The following is a 22,900-nucleotide window of genomic DNA, read 5'->3' as shown; positions in this document are numbered from 1 at the left end:
CAACTTCATCTTCTTAACCTTCGTCTTCGTCATCTTGTCTTCATCTTGCTTATCTTGTCTTCTTCTTCTTCTTCTTCTTCTTCTTCTTCTTCTTCTTCTTCTTATTGTTGAGTCCAATTAAGCACGCTTTTGCATCTGTAATATATGAAGCTTAATCACTTTTGTCATTTTTGGAATTCCATGCAGGCGTCAGTAACAATGGAAATATTTTCCGCCATGGCGCGATACAAAGGTGAAGGACGTGCGCTTCAATTCACTGTTTTAAGTTCATGGGAGTCAGTCATGGGTGAGATATGTGCTCCCTGGGCCGTAGATGTTTCTCAAGTGAAAGTGAAGTTCGTAATGCCTGGCGCATACAAAACGCTTTGCCCAATTGAGTCTGACGCTGATTTCAACGTATGTGTCATATATACCATAGTTTCAATAAATTTGTTGTGGACATCATCATCAAGGATGTCTTTTGTCTCTGTAGATGGAAATTCGGCCTCCTTGATCCCATTGTAATACTACAATTACTGATTTTGCTGGTTACTTATCGTTTATGTGTTCCTTTGTTAATATATCATGTGTATTAATATATCTTACTATATTAAAAATGTTTCCTGTATATAATACAAATTTCCTGTATCTTATTCTAATTTCCCATGTATAATATGTGTTTCGTATGTATAATTTTTTTGTTTCACGTGTATAATATACGTTTCCTGTGTATACTTTTTGATTGTGTGTATTTTTTTACCGCAGAGAGTCATTGTCAGACAGCGTCAATTCCAATGGCGATAGTTTTCTCTCCCAACATAATTTTTCTGGGCTTGCAGTATTACTCAAGAATGACAATAACAACAACGCGGTCAGCCTCCAGTCTCGTAGCTGTTCATGTAAAAGATGGGAATTACATGGCCTACCGTGCAAGCATGCATGTGTAGCGATTATGCAAAATGTATACACGAATGTCCATTCTTATGTTGATGATTAGTTCACAGTGGAATGGTATCGTCGGGCGTATGCAAATCCAATATCCCCCGTTCTTGATGAGTGACAAAACCATCCGGCGACAACCATCAACTACGACTTGGCCACCAATATCAAAAGAAACGGCTAGGACGTCCTAGAAGGAAGCGAATAGAGTCACAAGCCTTCGATTTCCGTTAATTACATTGTAGCCGGTGCCACAAGGATGGCCATAACCAGCGATCATGCAATGCCGTTGTAGCGGACTAACCATGGTAAACCTCACGCTAGTGTATGACATTTGATTTTGCTTTCACATGTTCGAAAGCACGACTTTTATGACATTTTTCTTTACCTGTGTTATTCTCCCGTTTGTGTGTTGAAAACCTTATTTCCTGCGTATGTTTTAAATTTGTTGTGTGTAAAATACATTTTCCTGTGTATACTTTTGCTTTATTGTGTATGATATATGTTTTGTTGTGTACTACATCCGGAATCTATGGCTATTTTGCAGGTGTTATATGTTATTGCATAACGACATTTTCAATTACAGACAAACTTATTCATTACAAACGCAAGATCTCACATGGAATTGCGTAACTGTTCATGTTTTCTTTACATATACGATTAATTCACAGTTGAATGGTATTGCCGGGCGTATGCCAACCCAATATCCTCGATTTTCTGACAATGACAAGCCATCTGACGACAAGCAGGAGCTTCGAATTCGAATTCGGCAGCCAATATAAAAAAAAATGGTCCGACCGTCCAAGAAGAAAAAGAATCGAGTCACAAGACCGATTTTATAAATAAGTATATATGAAATGTTTTTATTCACAAAGAACAAAAAAAAAACACAAGTACATATATGGAAACTAAAGTTATGAAAATGTTATTATTCACATGAATACGGAATACATCAACATTATGACCGTTTTGAAACGGCTTCGTCGTTTGCAGTAGCTTCTTTTTTGCTGTCGATGTCCTAACGTCAACAACTCTCTTTGTTACTAGCTAACACAAGTTCGAAGAACTACAAAGCAAACACAAAACAAATACAATGTTGTCAGCATATCATACACAGTTAATATATAATATACATATAAAAGTGAAACACTACACATTAATTATTTATGTTTCCTGTGTATTGTCCATATTTTCCTGTTTAACATTCCATTTGATGTGCATCATTTGTTGAGTACATTTCGGATTTACAACTGATTTTGTAATTACAAACAACAATATTTGTCACTTACAAAAAAGAAAAAGAAAAAAAAAGACAAGTAATAATATGGATACTGAAGTTCTTGCAATGTTAATGTTTATATTAGGTACTGATGTCAGAGCCCTATAGATTTATCTCAGGTTTGCCGTTTAAGTCTACCGTTGTCTCCTCCATCATGTATAACACACCATTAAGATTAAAAAAAGGTTTAATTAAAACAGTCAGTAAACATATATATATATATATTGCATAAACCAATTTTTCAAAATCATAAAAAAATAAAACCAAATTACAAATTCAATAATTCTTCAAAATTGTTGAAAAACTTAATATATTTTATGAATAACGGTCTAATTAGATATGGAATGAATTTTTTTTATAAAATTAAATAAATCATAATTTCATTAATAAAAAATTACAAAAAAAAAAACAAGGTATCATGACAAAAAAGAAATAAAGAAATTGGGATAGATCATTAAACATTAACATTGCAAGAACTTCAGTATCCATATCAACCAAAATAAAATAAGTTTTATTAACCAATTCAAAAATACTTCCATTAATTACTTATAAAATAATAATTAAATATTATTTAAAACTATCTTAATCTTTAAACAAAATTAAAATACTATAAATTTTTTTAAAAAATAAATTTCACTGTAAAAATCGATATTTCATTTAAAATCCAATTTATATGAATAAATAAAAATATATATATATATATTTAAGTTTATTGATCTCTGTAAAAATTTCACTAAACAAAATAAATAATAATCCCAAAAATCAAACAAAATTATATTAAAAAATCATATTTTTTTTTATAATACATTACGGTTTTTTACATGTATAGACAATTTTGACCTGGTCAAAAATGAAATTAACACTATTGATAGTTTTTTTTTATGTAAAAAACCATATCTCATAGAATTAGGGGAAAAAAATTCTATTTTACAAAAAAAACACAGTTTTTTTAATATTTTTCCCCATGTGTTCGCTTTGAGCTATGTACAATGTTCTTAGGGGCTGTTTGGTAACCTGCAAGTAGGTGTAACTAGATGTAATGCAAAAAGTTTTACATGTAAAACTATGTTTGGTTACCTGCAAAATTAATTTTACATGTAAAACATTTTTACATGAAGAGCTTATTGCAGGGATTTCCACTTCATGAAATTGGTCATGAGTGGAAATCCCTGCAAAAACCAAACATTATAATCACCCACACCTCTCAATACTTCATCATTCCAAACATTTTCATTGCTCTTCGGAGAAGACCAACTTATAGAAACCAGGGATATCAAAGCTCTGAAGAACGATGGTGGCAACAGCAACGGCAGCGGCTAGTTCACCACTATCAGCGGCGCCTTCTCGGCGAGGCCTTGGACCGTGCTTTCTTTGAGACCTCAGCGGCATCCTTTCTCTTGCTTGGCTCTTAAGAAGCCTGGAGACATCCAGATCAAGGAGGAGGGCGCTCTTGAAACCCTTGATTACCGTTCCATTCTCTCTCTGTCTCTGGTTGTGTTGGGGTTTGACGAATAAATTGGAATGTTTGTAGATCTCACCGTGGCATGATATCCCGTTGAGCATATGTGGAGGGTTTGGGATTCGAGTCGCCGGAGCTAGTCTCGTGTGGTGGCGCGGGTTGATTCCAGCTCTGTCGTCGCATGAACCTGAGCCTTAATTTAGATCTTCTGATTCCTTTAGTTGTTCCTCAGGTTGTTGATGATGATGCTGTCCCCCAATTTGTTATCATTTATTATTATTATTTTAAAAAATAATTAATCTTTTTATAATTTCATTAGATTGAATCATTGGATAGAAAAAAATGAAATAAATTAGTTTAAATCAACTACTTAGTTGAAAAATAAATTTAACGAAATTAATTATCTTAGTTTAAAATTAGTTTTTTTATGAAAAAAATATTAAATAAATAATAATGAGATAGAAAAAAATCAAATAAATTACTTTAAATCAACTAATTAGTTTTAAAAAATAAATTTAACAAAATTAATTATTTTAGTTATTTTTTATGAAAAATATTAAATAAATAATAATAAGATAGAAAAAATGAAATAAATTAGTTTAAATCAAGTAATTAGTTTTAAAAGAATAAATTTAACAAAATTAATTATTTTAGTATAAATTATGTTTTTATGAAATAATAATAATAATAATAATAATAATAATAATAATAATAATAATAATAATAATAATAGGGGTAATCTCACCTTTTCACTTACATGATAACCATATCATTTAACTTACATCAAACCAAACAAACAAAAAGTAAATGCAGCATTTTCAATTACAGCAAACCAAACAGAAATGATGTAAATTGAAATGCAGCATTTTCACTTACACTGTAATTCTACTTACATGTAATTTCATTTACAGGTAACCAAACAGCCCCTTATTGTAAATTCCTGCATGCCAAGTAATGATTTTCAAATATAGCCTTAGTTGTCTGGGCTTTAGCACATGTTTACTCATGCATATCTGTACATCTGCTGCTCTCTGCATGCATAATTGCATGCTTTTTCCATGGCCCACTTTGGAATTTATTACTTGCATGTTCAAGCACATGTGTTTTAGTTTTATAACCCTTGTTATTATAAGACTCTGGAATTACAGTTAGCAACTCTTTAGACTTTACACTTAGGGTGTGTTTGTTTGGGTGTGTTTCCAATTACATGTAATTGGAAATACTGAGACTTTTTAAAAAGCGATGTTTGTTTAGATGTAGTTGCAAATCCAAATGTAATTGCAAATAACCCCAAACCCATTATCAGTGTGTTTTTGAATTACGGTTAAATCCACCGTAATACCAAATCCAATGTAATTCAAAAAGCTTTTTCATGCTTTTTATGCGCTTACCCCTTTTGAGAAACCAACCTTTCTTCATCATCGCTGGTCATCCTCTTGTCGCCTCAGCGGAACCACTGCGACCCAAAATTCGGAGGAGATCGGTCGCGAAGGACACCTCAGCCCGTCGTGTTTTTCTCCTGTTCGTCGCCGGAACCACAGTAGCAACAACAACAAAACTTTGGAGTAGATCTGCCATCAATGACACCCTATCCTGAGCTACTCTTCCCCTGTCGCGTCGCCGGAACCCGCAGCAGCAACAACAACAAAAATAAGGAGGAGAACGGCTGTGAAGAACTCCCTAGCTCGTAGTGATTTTCTCCTCTTCTTCTCTAGAACCGCATCAGCAGAGATCGTGCTCTTCTCTTGTACTATCTGGTTTGTCCCCGAGATTCTGGACGTGCCAAGAGAGTTGCTGAATTGGTTGGGAAGTCATCACATTTTGGCACAGCAACCGATGATGGTGCTTGCTCCCCTTGTCGAGCTCGAACTTTGATAAAAGTACAATAGTAAGATGAATTTCATCCAATGCTATTTTTCTATAAGGAGTTGCTTAATCTAGTGATGAAGTATATTTTGTGAATTTTTTTGAGTTGCATGTGTGGATTGGCTTACGTGATTCTCTCGTGGTTTTTGAGGTTACGAGATTTTTTTCATGTCTAGTGAATTTATCTAGTCTCTCTATGCTTGCAGACACCATTATTCAAATCTTGAGCATTTGTAACTATGGAATGGGCCAAAAAGTTTATCTTGGCCCTTCAAACATTTTCTAGGGAATATTATGTCATTTAGTCCGATATTTCCTTCTTTGAATATTAGTATTTCATATAGTTGTGATTTTTCCAAGTGATGGGTATGTTTGGTATGCCTCTTGCGATATTAGTTCTAATCATTTTTAAGGTTAATTTGGATCTCAGATAGCAACACCATTTTGCATTAACTGAATATTGAGATCGCAAAATTGTTCTTTTAATAACATAAATTATTGAAAGGTATAGGACTTAATCTAAAACTTCAGGAATTCTAAAACAAACCGTCCAATAGATGATTATCAAATTTCATCACGCCCAAATTAGTCAAATAACTCCACAAATCCTTAAAAATATTACTAAACATCAAATTATTAAGCTCGTCAACAAATCAGCCTAGGTGTGGGACCTGTTATGTTGTTCTCTATTCAAACACAACATAACACTACATTCATCTTAATTTCCAAGTCAAACAAAAAAGAAAGCTCTTGTGTACTTATCATTCAGTAAGGAATTCGTGCTGCAAGGAATATTGAATGAGTCATTAATGCGTATTATGTTCTAATTAGTGATGAATATATGTAGCTGTACAACAAGGACAACCATTTAAATATGAAGAAAAGCAAAGTAGAAGCAATAAATTGTAGAGGACGAATAATAATTTATATTCCTCATTTTTTTCACGATATGCCAATAAATGCACTATAGAACAGACAACATTGTTGATCTTTACTTATAGATCTTGTTTAACTGACACCCATTTAACTACAAAATCTAAGGATTTAGAATTATAGACAAACAAAATATTGATCTCGAGCATCATCTTACATGCATATGCTCTTTGTTCCCATTTAACATCAGAATTCAATAAAGATATTACCAAACATGTTGTCACACCCAAGTGCCTCCAAATATCATGTTTCTACTGATATTATTTGAATAGAAATGAACATATATGGACACACACACACACACACACACACACACACATATATATATATATATATATATGTGATCGAGTGGTTAATTTGAACATTAACTAACGACTACTAACTATTATTTTAGATGGATGATCACAATGGAAATGATGAATTATACCTATTACAAATAACGGTTTTTGGCCGTGGCCTATGCCGTGATGTTACATGTGCACAACAAAAAGGCGTCGAATATGTAGAGAACCGTCCGTGAGAGACTACAAATAAGAGAAACATATTTGTCTAGGTTGGTAAGCGGGAATGATGGCACGAGTATAAACATGGTTCACATGGACAAATTTAGATTTTTTAATCTTTGCACGATACTACGTGCAAAAGGTTACGTTCGTGATACATTACACATGACTGTGGAGGAGCAATTGCTTATGTTTCTGCATACTATTGGTCATAATCAGCGCAATCGTGTTATTGCCCACAATTTTTACGAGGTCAAGTGAGGGCGGTTAGTAGATACTTCCACCATGTCTTATTCGCGATTGGTGAATTACAACATGACTACATACGGCCACCAAGTATGCAAACACATCCATACATAGAGCGAGGAGAACATTATACCCTTACTTTAAGGTATCCTTATATTAGATGTCACATATAATTTTTTTACGGTTAATTCTAACATAATGCACTCGATGTTAGGACTGCATCGGGGCCTTGGATGGAACACACATTCATGCTTCTGTCCCCATGAATGAAGTTGCAGCATTTCGAGGAAGAAAATCATACCCAACCCAAAATGTCCTTGCAGCTGTAGATTTTGATTTGCGTTTCACTTATGTTCTAGTTGGTTGGGAAGGTTCAGTACACGATGCTTTAGTGCTTCGTGATGCTCTTGAACGACCTAACGGACTAAGGGTCCCCGAAGGTACATATAGTCATCTTTTTTAAATAAAAAATGTCCCACTAAATATTAATCTTGTTCTTATAATTTTTTATTAGGAAAGTATTATCTCGTTGATGCGGGATATGCTACTCGTCCGGGTTTCATACCCCCTTATAGAGGGGTTAGGTATCACTTGAAGGACTTTGGCTCAAGGACTCCTCAAAATGCTAAAGAGCTTTTTTTAACTTGCGACATTCATCACGCTCGTACCTACGTTGAGCGTGCCTTTGGTTCTTTAAAAAGGGCGCTTCAAAAATTTTTATCTTCTAGGCCTTTTTTTCCCATTTAAGACACAAGCAGAGCTTGTGTTGGCATGTTGTGTTTTACACAATTACATCATTAGTGGTGGCGAGGATGAATTCATACCATCTGAGGAAGATTGGATACCACAACGGAATTCACAAGGAACTGCTAGGGAACAAAGAGAAGAAGCACAAGAGTGGGCTGCTCGTCGTGATGAGATTGCATCTGAAATGTGGTCAAACAACTAGATACTTTCCATGTCAATTTCGAAGAACTAATGTAGTATTGTCTTCAAAATGCAATTTGTTTTGTTATTGTATAACCCTTGACTTAAATATGTTCGTTACTTTGTATTGAAAATGTTATTGTATGAAAACTTTTGACTTATATGTATTCAATATTTTTTTATTTTTATTATGTTATTGTATGGTAACATTTGACTTGCATGAACAAGTAGAATGGAGGGGACGCATAGCAGTGCGAATGCGACCACGCCTCATCGGGTTAAGAAATCCACATCAAGGCCATCGGGGGACCAAGAGATGGACACCGGTGAGAGTCGCTATTTCATACGATTCATGGCCAGCCAAGTTGAACAAGGGCTAAAGGTAGACAAAGGCTTTAAACCACAAGCAATTCAAGGTGCAATTCGGGCTATGAAGGATATGTTTGGGGTGATAGTCACGAGAGGCCAATGTGGGAAATCATTTGAGGACAATCACGAGGCGGTGGGCAAGGATTAAAAAAATTGAAAGACATGAGTGGTGTGGGTTGGGACAACAACCTTAAAGTCATTATAATGGGCGAGGCTGAATACAGAGACTACATTCAGGTATTTCTTTTCTTAGATGAAATAGTTTTTTGGTAATTAATTTAATGCTTGGAAATTCTATTGTGCAGGTCCATGTACAAGATGAACCATATCTGAATAAGCCAATAGAGGATTACGACCTATTGGAGAGTATATGTGGCAATGATCAAAGCACGTGGTCATTATGCCATTCAAAAATGATGGAACCCAAATTGGCACAAATATGGACTTTGAGGCGACACCGGGGAACAATATCCCCGGATGACAATTTTGTTGATTTGTCATTTGGAGATGCGAGCGGGCATAATGCCTCCCCGTTTGTTAATACTCAAGTGCGCACTACGAACATACATCGTGACTAGTCCCCGAGAAAAAGAAAGGTAAAAGCAAAGCGCAAAGCAAACACGGCGATGAGCCAATTCGCGAGTTGGCGACCACCATAAACAAAGCATTTGAATCAGTTAGATCGAGCCAGTCGCTTACCTTTACAAAAGAACTTTCAGAAGAATGTATGAAGCTGAAAGAATATGGCTACTCTACACGACAAATTCGGAGGGTATATGAGCATTTGATGATGGATGATGCACGAGCTCGAATGTTCTTTGGCATGGCTGACGAAATGCGCAAGGATTGGTTGGAGGAATTTTTTGAATCATTTGGTTGATATTCTTGAGTTGTGGAGATGGTAAAAAATCATGTTTTTATATTTCCATTGCAAATTTACATGAACATGAAACCTAAGGTGTGCCAATTTGTTTTACTTGCAGAATTAGGTCAACATGAAAGTGGATGAGTCTTACTCCTCCTCGAGATGGCTTCTTTCTAATGGGAATTTGTCATATGTATGGTTATGTGTATGTTTGACTTTGCGGACTTCTAGAACTTATGTTTGTATTTTTTTATGTTTATGTGTATTTGAAGACTTTTATATGTATGTTTGTAAGAGTTTTTATATGGAGTTTACATGGAGAATTATATGTATTTATTGGACTTATATGAGTTGTTGTTTGAAGTTAATGTGTTATTGTCATTAAGGTATTTGTTTGTATATAATAAATTTTTTGTATTTCGTAGTGATGTTTCAAAAATTAAAGATTGTCATGCTTGTTTGGTACTAGTTTATTTAAAAGAGAATGAGTTGCAAATGCATCACTCATTATTTTGATCAAATTATACCAATAACAATTGGAAATAGATCAAATATCCATGCAAATGTTTAGAAAGTATATATGAAAAATTTATACTTACTTTTTTAAGGTTAATAATAATTGGTTCTTAGGTTTGTGATAATAGTTAAAATTAATTGAAATAATTCCAATAGTAATAATTAAAATTCAATATTATTATAAACTATAATAATATCTTCACAAATTAATTTAATAATAAAATTATGATTTTGTTAATGTTACGATTTTTGATTTTATTTATATATTAAAAAAAATTAATATGTCAAACATATGAGGGGTAATCTCACCATGGTGATCATATACCTCAAATACATCAAACCAAACACAGTTTTTACAAATCCAGATTTACAAATCCTTCAAACCAAACACAAAATTCTAAAATCCTACCTTCCAGATACATCTAAACAAACACTGGATTTGTTAATTCACTGCATTTTCAATTACAGGATTTACAATTACACTGTAATATGAAATCCACTGTCTTTTCAATTACAGCTAACCAAACGCACCCTTATGCTTTAGGTTTTTACTTGTGAGTTGCTCTTTCAAACTTGGAAGTCTCCTTGTGAGGTTTTTAATAGTTTAACATAATTTGTTGAGTTGTGACTTGTCAATCTTTGAAAAATTGGACAACTTTGAAAGAGTGATCTTGGAATTTAAGTTGTGTACCGGAGTTTGGGTGTTACTAAGTAAGTAATCCATCGTATTTTAAAATATATTTTTTTAAATATCAAAACTTCGAGTTTTATTACTCTTAGTTATTTGTAGAGATTGAAAATTACATGTTGATTCATTTGCTCCTATTTTCAGTCATATATATTCTGATAATTTTTATTTAAATTATTATTATTTGAATTATTTTTATTAAATATTTAGTTGTCTATTCTTTTATTATTACTGTCCATTATTTTAATGGATTTATTTATTTGTTTTGAAATTTATGGTTTGGACCTCACACAAGCTTCATTTCATGCAAATATCTGGCTTTCCATTATCTTGACTTATATATATTTTGTAAAGTTGGGGAGAAGCTTCAATTTATTGTTGCTTCTAATTCTGACATGAATTATGAGTATATGTATAATTCTGAATTTAGCCAGTAAAATTATCTGGTTATGATTTTTATTGGTTTCCAAATGAGCTATGCTTAATTTTATTAGCGGGAGTTAAATACTGACTTTATCGATGAGAATTTCTAAAAAAAATAATATTGTAGTTTTGCAGCGGTCTTCAGTGAAATAATAATGACTCATGTTATTCAATCTTGGGTCAAAGGGTAAACAAATGACCTTTATCACTCAATCTCGAGTCATGAAAGATAAATTTAATGGCTTCTAACATCTATAGTAAATTTGAAGACATATACTCTTGTTTGGGGATTTATTATATTTTTGAATTTCTTTATATTAAAATATGGTATTTCTCTAAGTTATATTTTTTTTTTATAATGGTCTTATTTTGAAACAATATCTCAATGGATTATTTCCTTCTGGTGTTATTTAAGTTATGCTAAATCTAAGTTGAACTTGATTATTTTGAATTTTTGAAATTGAATTTCTTAAATTATGTTATTTTTAGATTTTCTCCAGAGAATTATTTACTAAGCTAGTGAGTTCATAATATTATTTTATTTTTTTTAAATCAGAAGTAATAAACTGGTTTTAGTGAGATGTTAGTATATAATGTTCTTCCTTATTGTATTTTTGAATTGTAGTACTTGTTTGTCTAAACCCTAAGTTATATACTGTGTATTATCTATATCTCAGGATTGTGTTGTATTTTAAAATATGTACTCATATTTCTACTAGTTTGTTATTTTTTTAGGCTTTTGCAGATTTACTAAATTAACACTTTGTGGGACTGTGACCGTTTATTTGTGTGTAGATTCAGCTTGGCCTTGTTCGAGCGTGACAAATAGTATATTTAATAGTAATATATATATATATATAATGTTATAATTTTTTTAAAAAAAAATTAAGCAAAGCATAGTGTACAAAAATATATGTAATAATACAATAACATGCATCTCATTATTGAAGAGATAATTATAATATTTAGCCAAAAATATATTTAAAAAAAACTCTAACTAATAGGGATGGACAAATGTCCCCCTCAAAAAAGAGGGTGGAGGAGGACAAGCGTGGGGGATACTTTTAAAGTGTGTCTATGCATATATATATATATATATATACATAACAAGTGCAAGGAGATGCAACCTTTTTGAAATTATATTATAAGAGTGGTTACAAAAACTATTTAATAAAAAATCAATAAAAATAAGTTGAAACGGAAGATAAAAAAATGTGAGTGGAAAAAGAGATTACAATTTTTATGGTTAAATTTATTGTATACTCCCTCAAATTGGAATAAATAATGATTTAGTCTCACAAGTTTTATTATCTTTACTATCTTGACCACTAAAATTTTAATTTTCCATATAATGTTTGCATTATTATAAAGCTAAATGTCTAATCTATCCCAACTAAAAATTCTAACTTGTACAAGAGATAAAACTACATGATAGTAAATTCTAAAAAATATGTGATTTTATTATTTAACAAAACACTTTTGCAAGTTATATTTGGATTATTGTCTAATTTATTCAAAGAAATTAAGTTGTATTTTATACCAAACATATAGTACAGGAAATTGAATTTTAAAATATATACTTCTTTTATAAATTTTTATTTAGTGAAAAATATCAAATCTTCCCTATATATTTCCATTTTTATTATATTTTCTCTTCGATTTTTTATTTATTTTTAATTTTTAACATTTGAATTTTTTTTATTGGGTTTTGTACGTTTAATATTTTAATAGAATACTAAAAATACCTTTTAGATGGAGTAGATGGAGTAGTGAAAAATGCAGGGTGAAACGGGATGTGAGCTTATTGGCATCAATGTGAATTCAGGAGGTTATCCTTTCTCTGTTATAGGTGTATGTAGACACACGCGATGAGGCAATAAAGTAAAGATAAATTTATAATTTTAATTTTATTTGAATATAAGATAAAAACTTTGAAAATAAAAAATATTTTGTGAATGTGCTAGGTTTAATGAACGTTTTATGGCCAAAAAAAAAAAAGAGTTCACTTTTCTCTTTTTATAATTTTATTTATTACCACAAACTAAAAGACAAACCTAAAATTCCTATACCCTACCTACAATTCCAAAACGACAACCCCTAAAAAGGTTTTAGGTTATCTATCATCCTTCTTGATTTACACCCTAACTCACAAAACACACACAAACACTACACTCTATTAATCACTTTAATTAATCATTGATCAAGTCCTCCACTCCTCCCGTTTCTTTCAAAACTAAAACAACACCAAATTAAAACGCCCCACTCTTTCAACATCCAAACAAAACATCATTTTTTTTACATTGTTCACTCAAACAAGTCTCTTGTCAAAGAAAACCTTGTTTTTCTCATCAAACTATGCATTCATTTTTGTGTGCTATAAAAAGGAATAGAGCAATGGGAAATAATGAATTTGGAGCTCAAGAAAGTGATTGCACAGGAAAATTAATTTTTGTAAATGGCCACCGGAGTCGAAGCTCTTCTCCGGTGTGTGTTCGAAGGTTGCATCGCCTTCTCTGATGCCGATATAGAAAGGCGGCCGTATCACCGGAATTGTGGTTGTGCTTTGCATGGCAAGCTGTGTTCCGGCAAGGTTTTGTATTCCAATAATAAGATTTCTTACCCGGTCCGGCCATCGCCGAGATCAATGATATTACAATCTTTTTGCTTCTTCTTCTTCTTCTCCGGCGATTGTGAAGAATAATAATATTGGAGTTCTTTCGATGAGAGGGAGTTAGTGAGAAGAGTGGTGCAATGTTTAAGATTGATGATTTGAGGTTTTCATTATATACTTGATAGTTGTACTAGTATACTAAATATATATCATGCAACCACAAATGTAAAGTGATTGTGTTTTTCTTCTTTTTTTCATCTTCTTCTTTGATTAATGGAAATTTTCAAGCCATTTTCAATAAGCATGCATGAAGGTGTTGTCATTCATTCATTCTCAGTGGAAGGCCATAGTTAACAAGGCTTAAAAATATAGCTCTATTAACAAGGTTTATATGGGGTTGGATACAACCCATGCGGGTGCAGACCCTGCCCTGTTATTAAATTTTTGTATTTTAAATTATAATGAAATAATATGTAAATGAAAATACTGTATTTGAAAATTAAAGTGATTGGTATAGAATCATTAATGTAAGACTAATGAGTTTAGTTTTAATGGCAATCAATTTTTGTTTTGAAAATTTTTAATTAATAAATAAAAAAAATTTAGAGGAAATGATGTCAAATCAAAACTATTTTTTTAGATAAATCTAATTAATTAAAAAAAAAGTTAAAATAGTGTTCTCCATAATTTTAGGTAAAGTAGTTTGCACACAGTGCACACCAAAAGCAATAAAAAAAAATTGTAACAAATATATAGCCTTTAAAAAATCATGTCATCATCCATTCTCAGGAGTTCCGTAATTGAAAGGAATGATTACCCCACACCTATACCCATAATGATTTCCATTATATCCTGAAATTCAATAAATTAAAAACATAAAATAAAATAGTGATTTTCATAATTTTGGGTAAAGTAGCTTGCACAATGATAGAAATTACACACCAAAATATTAAAAAATTGATAACAAACTCCCATTAAAAAAATCGTTTTCATCTTCCATTCACCGAACGAGAATTCCTTAGTTGAAAGGAATGATTAGCCCCAACATCTATTCTCATTCAAAGGTATACCCAACTTAAAGGGTCGTTTAGTTGCAAATAGTGGAATGGAAAAGGAGTGAAAGAATAATGACAGTGAGGGAGATTAGAAAAGCAATAAGAATGAAAATTATATTTGGTTGAAAGGATTGGAGAGATAGTTTATTGAAAAGTAAGTTTATTGAAAAGTGAAAAAAAGAAAAATATGATAAAATGACTATTCTATCTATTATGCAAATGAATATTATTATTATTATTATATATATATAGTAATGAATTGTGACAATTATATTTTTTAAAATATTTAAATATTAAAATAAATAAATTATTATAAATAAATTATTAACTTTAATAAATCACCAAATCTCACATTTTGATTATATTTTTTTAAATATTTAATTATTATAAATATCATTATTAATTTTAATTAATATAATTAAATATTTAAAATAATATCTAAATTTAATAATTTATTGATTTAATTAATATAAATTAAGTAAATAATATATTTAAGTTATGTTTAGGTTTTTTTTTGGATTTTTCTTTTTTTAATAACGTCCAAGCATCGGGGTTAGAATTTAGGTTTTTTTTAATAACGGGGTTCTTAATCGGCATTGGTGTTAGAATTTAGGCTCTAATAATTAAAACACAATAATTAATTTAGTTACGATAATTAAAACACATAAAATATAACAAATAAATCTTATGCCTTTTTATACAAATGAATATTATATACATAATGAATTGTTTTAAGTGTAATTATTTTCTAAAATATTAAATAATTTAAATTAATTAATTATTAGAAATTAATATTTTACTTTAATATCTCACACGTGATACTACTTGCTAATCTCTAAATCTTTGTTAATATTATTAATTAGCTATTAATTAGTTATAATAAATAACTAATTTTATTTTTAAAAATATTTTGAATAAATAAATATATTAGTTTAATCAATTCCTTTAAAATTTAAATAAAATATTAAATATAGATAAATAATATAAAACATGTGATGGTTGATGAAAAAGAATAAAGGTAAAATAGTTATTCATTTTATATGTCAGGAATGAGCAATCCTTTGGTTTTTGAAAGAGGTGAATTCTCCATCAGAACAAATTGATTCATTCCCCCAATGCCTCCTCCAATACCATTGAGGCACACTCAAACAAGGGTGTGCATGAATTTTGGAATGACACCTCTTCCATGGCTGATAAACAAACACCCCCTAAAAAATAATTTCCATTCTATCCTAGAATTCAAACACCTCTAAAATTTGTTACTCTCAACATGAACTAATGGGTCGTAATACTCGAATAGTTAAGATATCTGACTCTCTCATAATGCATGATTGAGGTATAAGTATGTGTGACAACTTATTTATGGTGTCAAAAACAACATTAAATAATGGGTAAATTTTTTGAGTGTGTAATGACTTTTTATTTTGATTATCGAACTTCAATTTATATTATTTTGGTCATCTAACTTTGATTTGTGTTCACCGAAGAGACATCGAGGGGATTTCGGGAAGAATTTAATAACAAATATGCTGGATTTGTCATTTCAATACCAATTCACGCTTCAATTGCATATGTAGATATGCCACATCATCAAGGAAAGCCACGTGCTATTCTTATTGACCAGTTCCGTCTGGATAGCGTGGTATATGGCGTGTCAATAAGAGCGGGCACATGGGCCTCTATAATGACTTTTCATGTCTGCATATGTAGATTGAGGGGTGAACTGATGTTAATGGCATGGATATCATCAAATTCTCCCCAAAAATTCTCGTGATACCCTCATGATGAACACAAGTTAAAGTTAAGTGATCAAAATAATATAAATTGAAATTTAATTCTCACAATGAAAAATGACCATAATACAGTATCCACTCAAGATATTTGTTACAGTTTTTTTTAAATAAAATCAATACCGCATTAAAAGGATTAAAAATAGATATAAATGTCATTTACAAAATTCTCTCAAAAATATTGGCAAATAGACTAAAGGCTTTTCTCCCCTCAATTATCTCACCACTCAGGCTGCTTTTGTTTCAAATCATCTAATATCTTATAACATCTTAGTGGCGGCTGAGATCTTGCATTTCTTAAAGAGGAAAAGACAAGGTAGGTTATGCTACTTTGAAAGTAGATATCAACAAGGCATATGACAAAATTGAGTAGCAGATTTGAAGATGGTTATGCATCACATGGGTTTCCATTCTAGGTGGATTGATCTGATTATGTTATGCATCTCCTATGTGAATTATATGTGAATTATGTTATGCATCTCCTATATGGATTGATTTGATAATTATGTTATGCTCGTGGATTACGACGGGGAGATCCACTATCTCCATACCTATTTCTTCTTGTCGCAGAGGGTTTGATTGCTCTTATTGGTAGGAAAGAGGCTTATGGTCTCCTTCATGGTTGTAGAGTGGCTCGGGGAGCCTCAAGTGTAACCAACCTCTTATTCGCCAATGATTGCTACCTCTTTTTCAATGCTATGGATAACAAAACAGATTGCATCCTTCATGTTCTCCATCAGTATGCACAGGCTTCCAGGCAATCAATCAATATGAGAAAATCTACATTTATGTTCAGTGCAAATGTTAATGTGGCAATAAGAAACTCTTTAGCCAACAAGTTGAGTGTATCTCAAGTGGAATCTCAAGATCATTACCTGGGACTACCTTCTTTTATTGGGAAAAATAAGAAGATGGTCTTTTCTTTTATTAGGGACAAGATTGGGAGATGGCTTCAAGGATGGAATAAGAAAATTCTATCTCAAGCAGGGAAAGAGATATTACTCAAAACAGTAGCACAAGCAATCCCTGCATATGTTATGAGTGTTTATTTTATTCCTCTTAACTTGTGTGATGCTTTGGAGAAGATGATGAATTCCTTTTGGTGGGGTTCAAAGAGTAATGATAATGGTGGAATTAATTGGATGCAATGGAGCCCTTTATGTGTCCGTCGAGATTGTGGTGGGCTAGGTTTTAGGCGATTGAGGGATTTTAATTTAGCTATGCTTGGGCAGCAAGGTTGGAGGTTCTTACCTGTTTCAAACTCTCTAACATCTAGAGTTTTCAAAGCTCACTATTTCCCTTATGGATCTTTCTTGATGCAGATCTTGGGAATAACCCTAGCTTCGTTTGACGAAGCATTTTTGCTACGAAAGACTTACTAAAAAAAAAGGCTGATGTAGACAAGTTGGGGATGGGAAAGATATAAACATCTGGACCGAACAATGGCTGCCAAACCCAATCCATCCGTATGTTTCTACTCCTCTTATACAAGGCCTAGAGCATTTGACTGTGGATACCCTTATCCTTATGGAAATTGGTGCTTGGAATGTCTATCTTATTTGCATAATATTTAATGACGAGGATCAGCTTCACATCCAACAAATCCCTCTAAGCATGAACAATATTGGGGATGCTTGGATTTGGCTTCATGATTGCAAAGGAATTTGCACTATCAAAAGTGTGTACAAAGCACTATACAATATCCATAGCTCTACTCGCCCTTCTACTCCTACCTTTTCTTGGAAGACAATGCGGCGATTACAAATTCCACCCAAAACGAAGAATCTTATATGGCGTACAGTTCATAATTGCCTCACAACTAGAGACTCTCTTCTTCAAAAGAATGTTGATGTTTCTCATGTGTGCCCGTCTGTGGTGATGCCTCTGAATATGTGATCCATATTTTTGTGGAGTGCCTTTTTACAAAAGAGGTGCGGCCTCAGTCTTCAATTGGCTATATAAGGGGGTATGGCTTCTACATTTCAAGATTGGCTAGACATGAATTTCCTTAGGTAATCTAGGGATAATTGTGCATTCATCTCTACAATTTGTTGGGGTTTTTGGAACAATTGAAATAATATTGTTTGGAATGACAGATTTCAACCAGCTTGTAGAATGCTTCATCATGTTTCCCAATATTGACAGCAATGGAAAAGTGCTCAAGACAAACAACAATCTCTAATTGCTGCCGTCGACTCTCCTACTTAAGCACAACAAATTATGTGGTGCAAAGTTGATCGAGGTTGGGTTAAATTGAAACATAGATGCAGTGATTTTTAGCACCGAGAAACGGGCAAGTATAGGCTGGATACTCAGAGATGAGAAGGGTGTGGTGATTACAACAGGTTACAAATATGTTCCAAGCATCAATGATCCTTTCATTGCCGGAGCGTTGAGTTTCCAAGAAGCTTTGAGATGGATAAATGATAAGTCATCCTTCCCCTCTCATTTAGGTTTACTAGTAAATGATTGTCGACAATTTAAAGTTGATATTCCCTTATTGTCATTTGTACATGTTAAGAGATCTGTGAATCAGGCTGCCCATTTCATTACGAGATGTCTGTTTCTATGCCAGACTCTCTGTTGTGTGGGAGTTGTATTTACTTGATTTTATTTATGATGCATTAATTCTTTTAATGAATTCCATATTAGTCTAAAAAAAAAATTTAAAAAAGGTAAATTTAAGGGAAAATTACTGTTCACCCATCGTAATTTTCAAAACTTCCCAAAAACCCCCTCCTACTTTTACACACCCCGGACAGCCCTTCCGTTAGTGTTTAACTTCTCTTTTACCCCCTACCGTTCACTTCAAATGGGTCCATGTTGTGAAATCCCATTTTTGGCCTTGAAAATGGTGGGAAAGGAAAGCGCCAAATAACATCATGTTCAACCTTTTGAAGGGCTTTCTGCTTGGTTTCTGATAGACAATGCCAAGGAGTTGCATTACATCTTGTTGTTCTCCTCATTATCATACCCGAAATTTATAAATCGGTTTCTCAAAAAGAAAATGAAATTGATTTCCATCGGATTGGTCAAGTGCACTTCATCTTCAAATGAGCTGTAGTCGATTTTTATTGTCGAGGCACACAGATGTGCCATTGTCGTCTTCTCGCTTATGGTTGTAAAGTTGTATTACAAACGAGAAGAACTATTGTTTAAATAATGTTTAACTATTTGCTATTATCCGCTTTAAATATATTACTAATATGTTTAATAATTGTCATATCCGCTTTAATACTTGCCATATCCGCTTTAACATTATCTTTACATGTATAACTATTAATATTAACGTGTAAATTATCAAAGTCTCTCGCTAAAAACGGAGATCTTTTTTTCGCTTTGATCCGAATTGTCGGCGGTGGCACGGGCGGTGGCAAGGTTATGAGTATCCGTGCGCATAAGAATTAATGCCGTCATTAATTCTTATGCGACTAGCATATAAATATCCGAACACCCGTTCGCTGCTCATCGAGCCAATGCCGGCCACTCGTGGCGTTTAACTTTTTTTCTCGGATATGAAGAGTCACCGCTCGTGGAATTCACACCATAAATAACCGGAAGAACCCTCCCCATGGACAACCACTCCTCGCGTCCTCATCATCCTCCTCCCTCCTCCTCCTCCTCGCCCCTCCTCTTCCCATGGACAACTCATTTATCTCGAAAGGATGTTTCGTGAACCTTCTTCCCTTATCTTGAGAATCATTTAGCATGATCACGCTAACAAGTTAAACTATCTTTTTCGCTTTCAGTCGAAAATGCTCTCATAATCGCCTCGAATGCGAGGATTCTTCGACGGTGGATGACGGCAAGCAATTAGTCGAGCATTTCGACTTGGGTAAGAAAAGAAAAGTTTTTCACGTATTTCGCGATTGCAGGAGGATTCTCTAGAGGAGGGAGATCGGAAACATCCTTTAAAGACGAGGTTGATATTTATCACTCGAGACTTTTCATTACCGCTTTAAGAACATTACGCCGATGCACAACCATTACGCTCGTGTTTAACTATCAGGATCTTCGCTTAAGTCCGACGATGACACATTGATTAATAGTCGTTTTCATGAATGTGTTTGTTTAACCTTTTTAATGTCAGTACTGTCGCGAGTTCAAGTTGACGCGCATGTTACGCAACCGGCCGGAGCATTCGAGTGTCAGACACTTGTTTCAGCTATACTCAGGGTCGAGTCGTGAGTGATCAAAAGTCCGAGAGGATGTTGTAAATGTTGTAAATGTTGAAATCTTTTTATAAATAAAACGAAACAAGCTTATTTGAATGTGAACTTCTGAAATTTAAACAGAGACCTAGTAAAAACAATGTGGGAAACAAAAGAACGTCATTATAAATAATAGAAAATATGTAAATATGTTTAAACAGTGACAACGGTGTTTAAGAAAAAGTTACTCTTTAAACAATGACAACGGTGTAAACAATAGAAAAAGTTAAACAATACTCTAGTTACTCTTTAAACAATGACAACGGTGTTTAAGAAAATACGTAAAGATGTTTAAACAGTGACCCAGGAGGTACCCATCTTCAACGCGATGTCAGTGAAAGCATTCAATTTAAACAATAACATATATTTTAAACAGTTAAATAACTTTATTTAAAATGGTTTTACGTATTATTTACATGATATAGACTTTTATTTAAACCGTAATCGCTATGTTAAACACTATATCTATCCGTTTAAACATAAAAATACTCGTACGCTTAAACAGAGATACTCATGTCGAGCTGATGATAATATGTCTTCATCGCGACAGTGACATATATTTTTACTTTTTTGCCCTTGGGATGGAGGGAAAAATACCGCCCAATCAAATCACGTCTAGTCTAACCTCTATGCACTTTTTTGTCTTCATCGCGACAGTAATATATATATATGCACTTTTTGTTTGCCTATCCGACTGCTGCTTGTTGTTTACATCTTCTTCTTCTTCTTCTACTCTCTTCTTCGGCTTATTTTTGTTCTTCATTTCATTTCGGGTTTTGCACGATTTCGGTTTCGTCCCGATATATTATGGAGAGTTTTTGTGGTATTGCTAGATTCAACGTGAGGGAAGAGTGCTAATGTTCACTGCTCGACTTCTTGGGAGTTGGTGTTAATGAGATCTGTGAGCCGATGGGGTCCTCAAGTTTCTATCGTCGTGGTTAAGTTCATCACACCGATGGATATAAAACGGTCATTGCCCAATAGAAAACGATGTCGACTTCCAGATGGACGCCATGCAGACTCCATCTTCAAATGTGTCTGTGAGTTGATCTTGTCGTCCGAGACGTAAAATGTGCCATTGCCGAATCCTAATGAAAACGAGTTTTACTCGTCGAAGTTCCTTCTCTTTTAATTGCTCCGCTTGTCCGGGGTCATTAGTGTTTAAATATGTCCGTCACTAGTTAAAATCTTAGACTAGTCGCTTTCGCTATTAGTTAATCGCTAGGGTATTTAATTTAACGCTTTAAATATTGTCATTATCACTTAAACATTATATTCTCCGCTAACATATTGATCTTTCATTCGACCGTCAAGTGTCAAGGTGAATTCGGATTCGCTGAGTGCTCCAGCTCATTCCCATGGCTGACCCGACTGCATGGGATGCCTTCCTTCCTCGTCGATCATTCTAAGTGCTTTCGTTGGATATTGGACAACGCTTTTGACTGAGTGTCGAACATTTCAGTGGATGTACTTTCGAAATCATGCAATCAAAAGGAATTTTGACTTCAAATTTATAAAGAACGAAAAACATCTGATGCATCGTGGAATGCTCGCCGATGGTCATATCAGCGCCTTCTACGCATCAAAAAGAGTATAACAAAAATACTTTCGAATTAAGACAATCAACCCGCCACACACTTGCGGTGGTGGCATAGGTTCTGTCGCGATCCAGAAAAGCGCCCAAAAATGGGTTAGCGCAGCGAGTGATTCGTAGCTCAGGGGACCGTCCCTCGTATGCAAGGCCATCGACATTCGGGATGACACGTTGCGGGAACATGGTGTCCACATACCATACAAGCGTGCTTGGTTGGGAAAAGAGCATGCCCGGGTGGTCCTCGACTCAGACAGGACATCTCCGTACCACGATTGTTTGCTTTGGTATGTGGATAAGGTGGTCGAGACAACCTGCAGCTGCGATCGTGGAAAGAGACGGTGATCGCTTTTAAACGCGTATTCTTTTCTTTCGGGTAGTGTATCAGGGATTCAAGAGGGCTTGCGGTCATTGCTTTCTCGATGGTACCCACCTCCTTGGAAAAATATCTGGTACACTCATCGGCGCCACAGGAAAGATGGAAATAATGGTTTTTCCATCGCCTTCTATAGATAATCGATCAACCCAGACCCGACGCCAATCGGACTTGGTTCATATCTAAGTTAGGCGATGCCTTATACGAGGATGGAGATTATCATGAGATAATTACCTTCGCTTCTGAGACGAGTCCAAGGGCCTGAGTGAGCGCA

At 33.6% G+C, this 22,900-nt stretch overlaps 1 protein-coding gene across 1 annotated transcript; it reads left to right on the top strand.

Annotated features, from left to right (window-relative positions):
• The first annotated feature begins 13,447 nt into the window (after nucleotides 1–13,447).
• LOC120278451 lies at nucleotides 13,448–17,830 on the top strand. Its single transcript, XM_039285245.1, has 2 exons — nucleotides 13,448–13,587; nucleotides 17,044–17,830. Exons 1-2 carry the CDS (start codon nucleotides 13,448–13,450, stop codon nucleotides 17,828–17,830), a joined length of 927 nt encoding a protein of 308 aa, XP_039141179.1.
• The last annotated feature ends 5,070 nt before the right edge of the window (nucleotides 17,831–22,900 follow it).

The sequence above is a fragment of the Dioscorea cayenensis genome, chromosome 16 (assembly GCF_009730915.1).
Source record: "Dioscorea cayenensis subsp. rotundata cultivar TDr96_F1 chromosome 16, TDr96_F1_v2_PseudoChromosome.rev07_lg8_w22 25.fasta, whole genome shotgun sequence".
In the NCBI taxonomy this organism is placed as follows: Eukaryota; Viridiplantae; Streptophyta; class Magnoliopsida; order Dioscoreales; family Dioscoreaceae; genus Dioscorea; species Dioscorea cayenensis.
The sequence above is the reverse complement of the archived record's forward strand: the minus strand, read 5'-3'. Positions and strand labels throughout refer to the sequence as shown.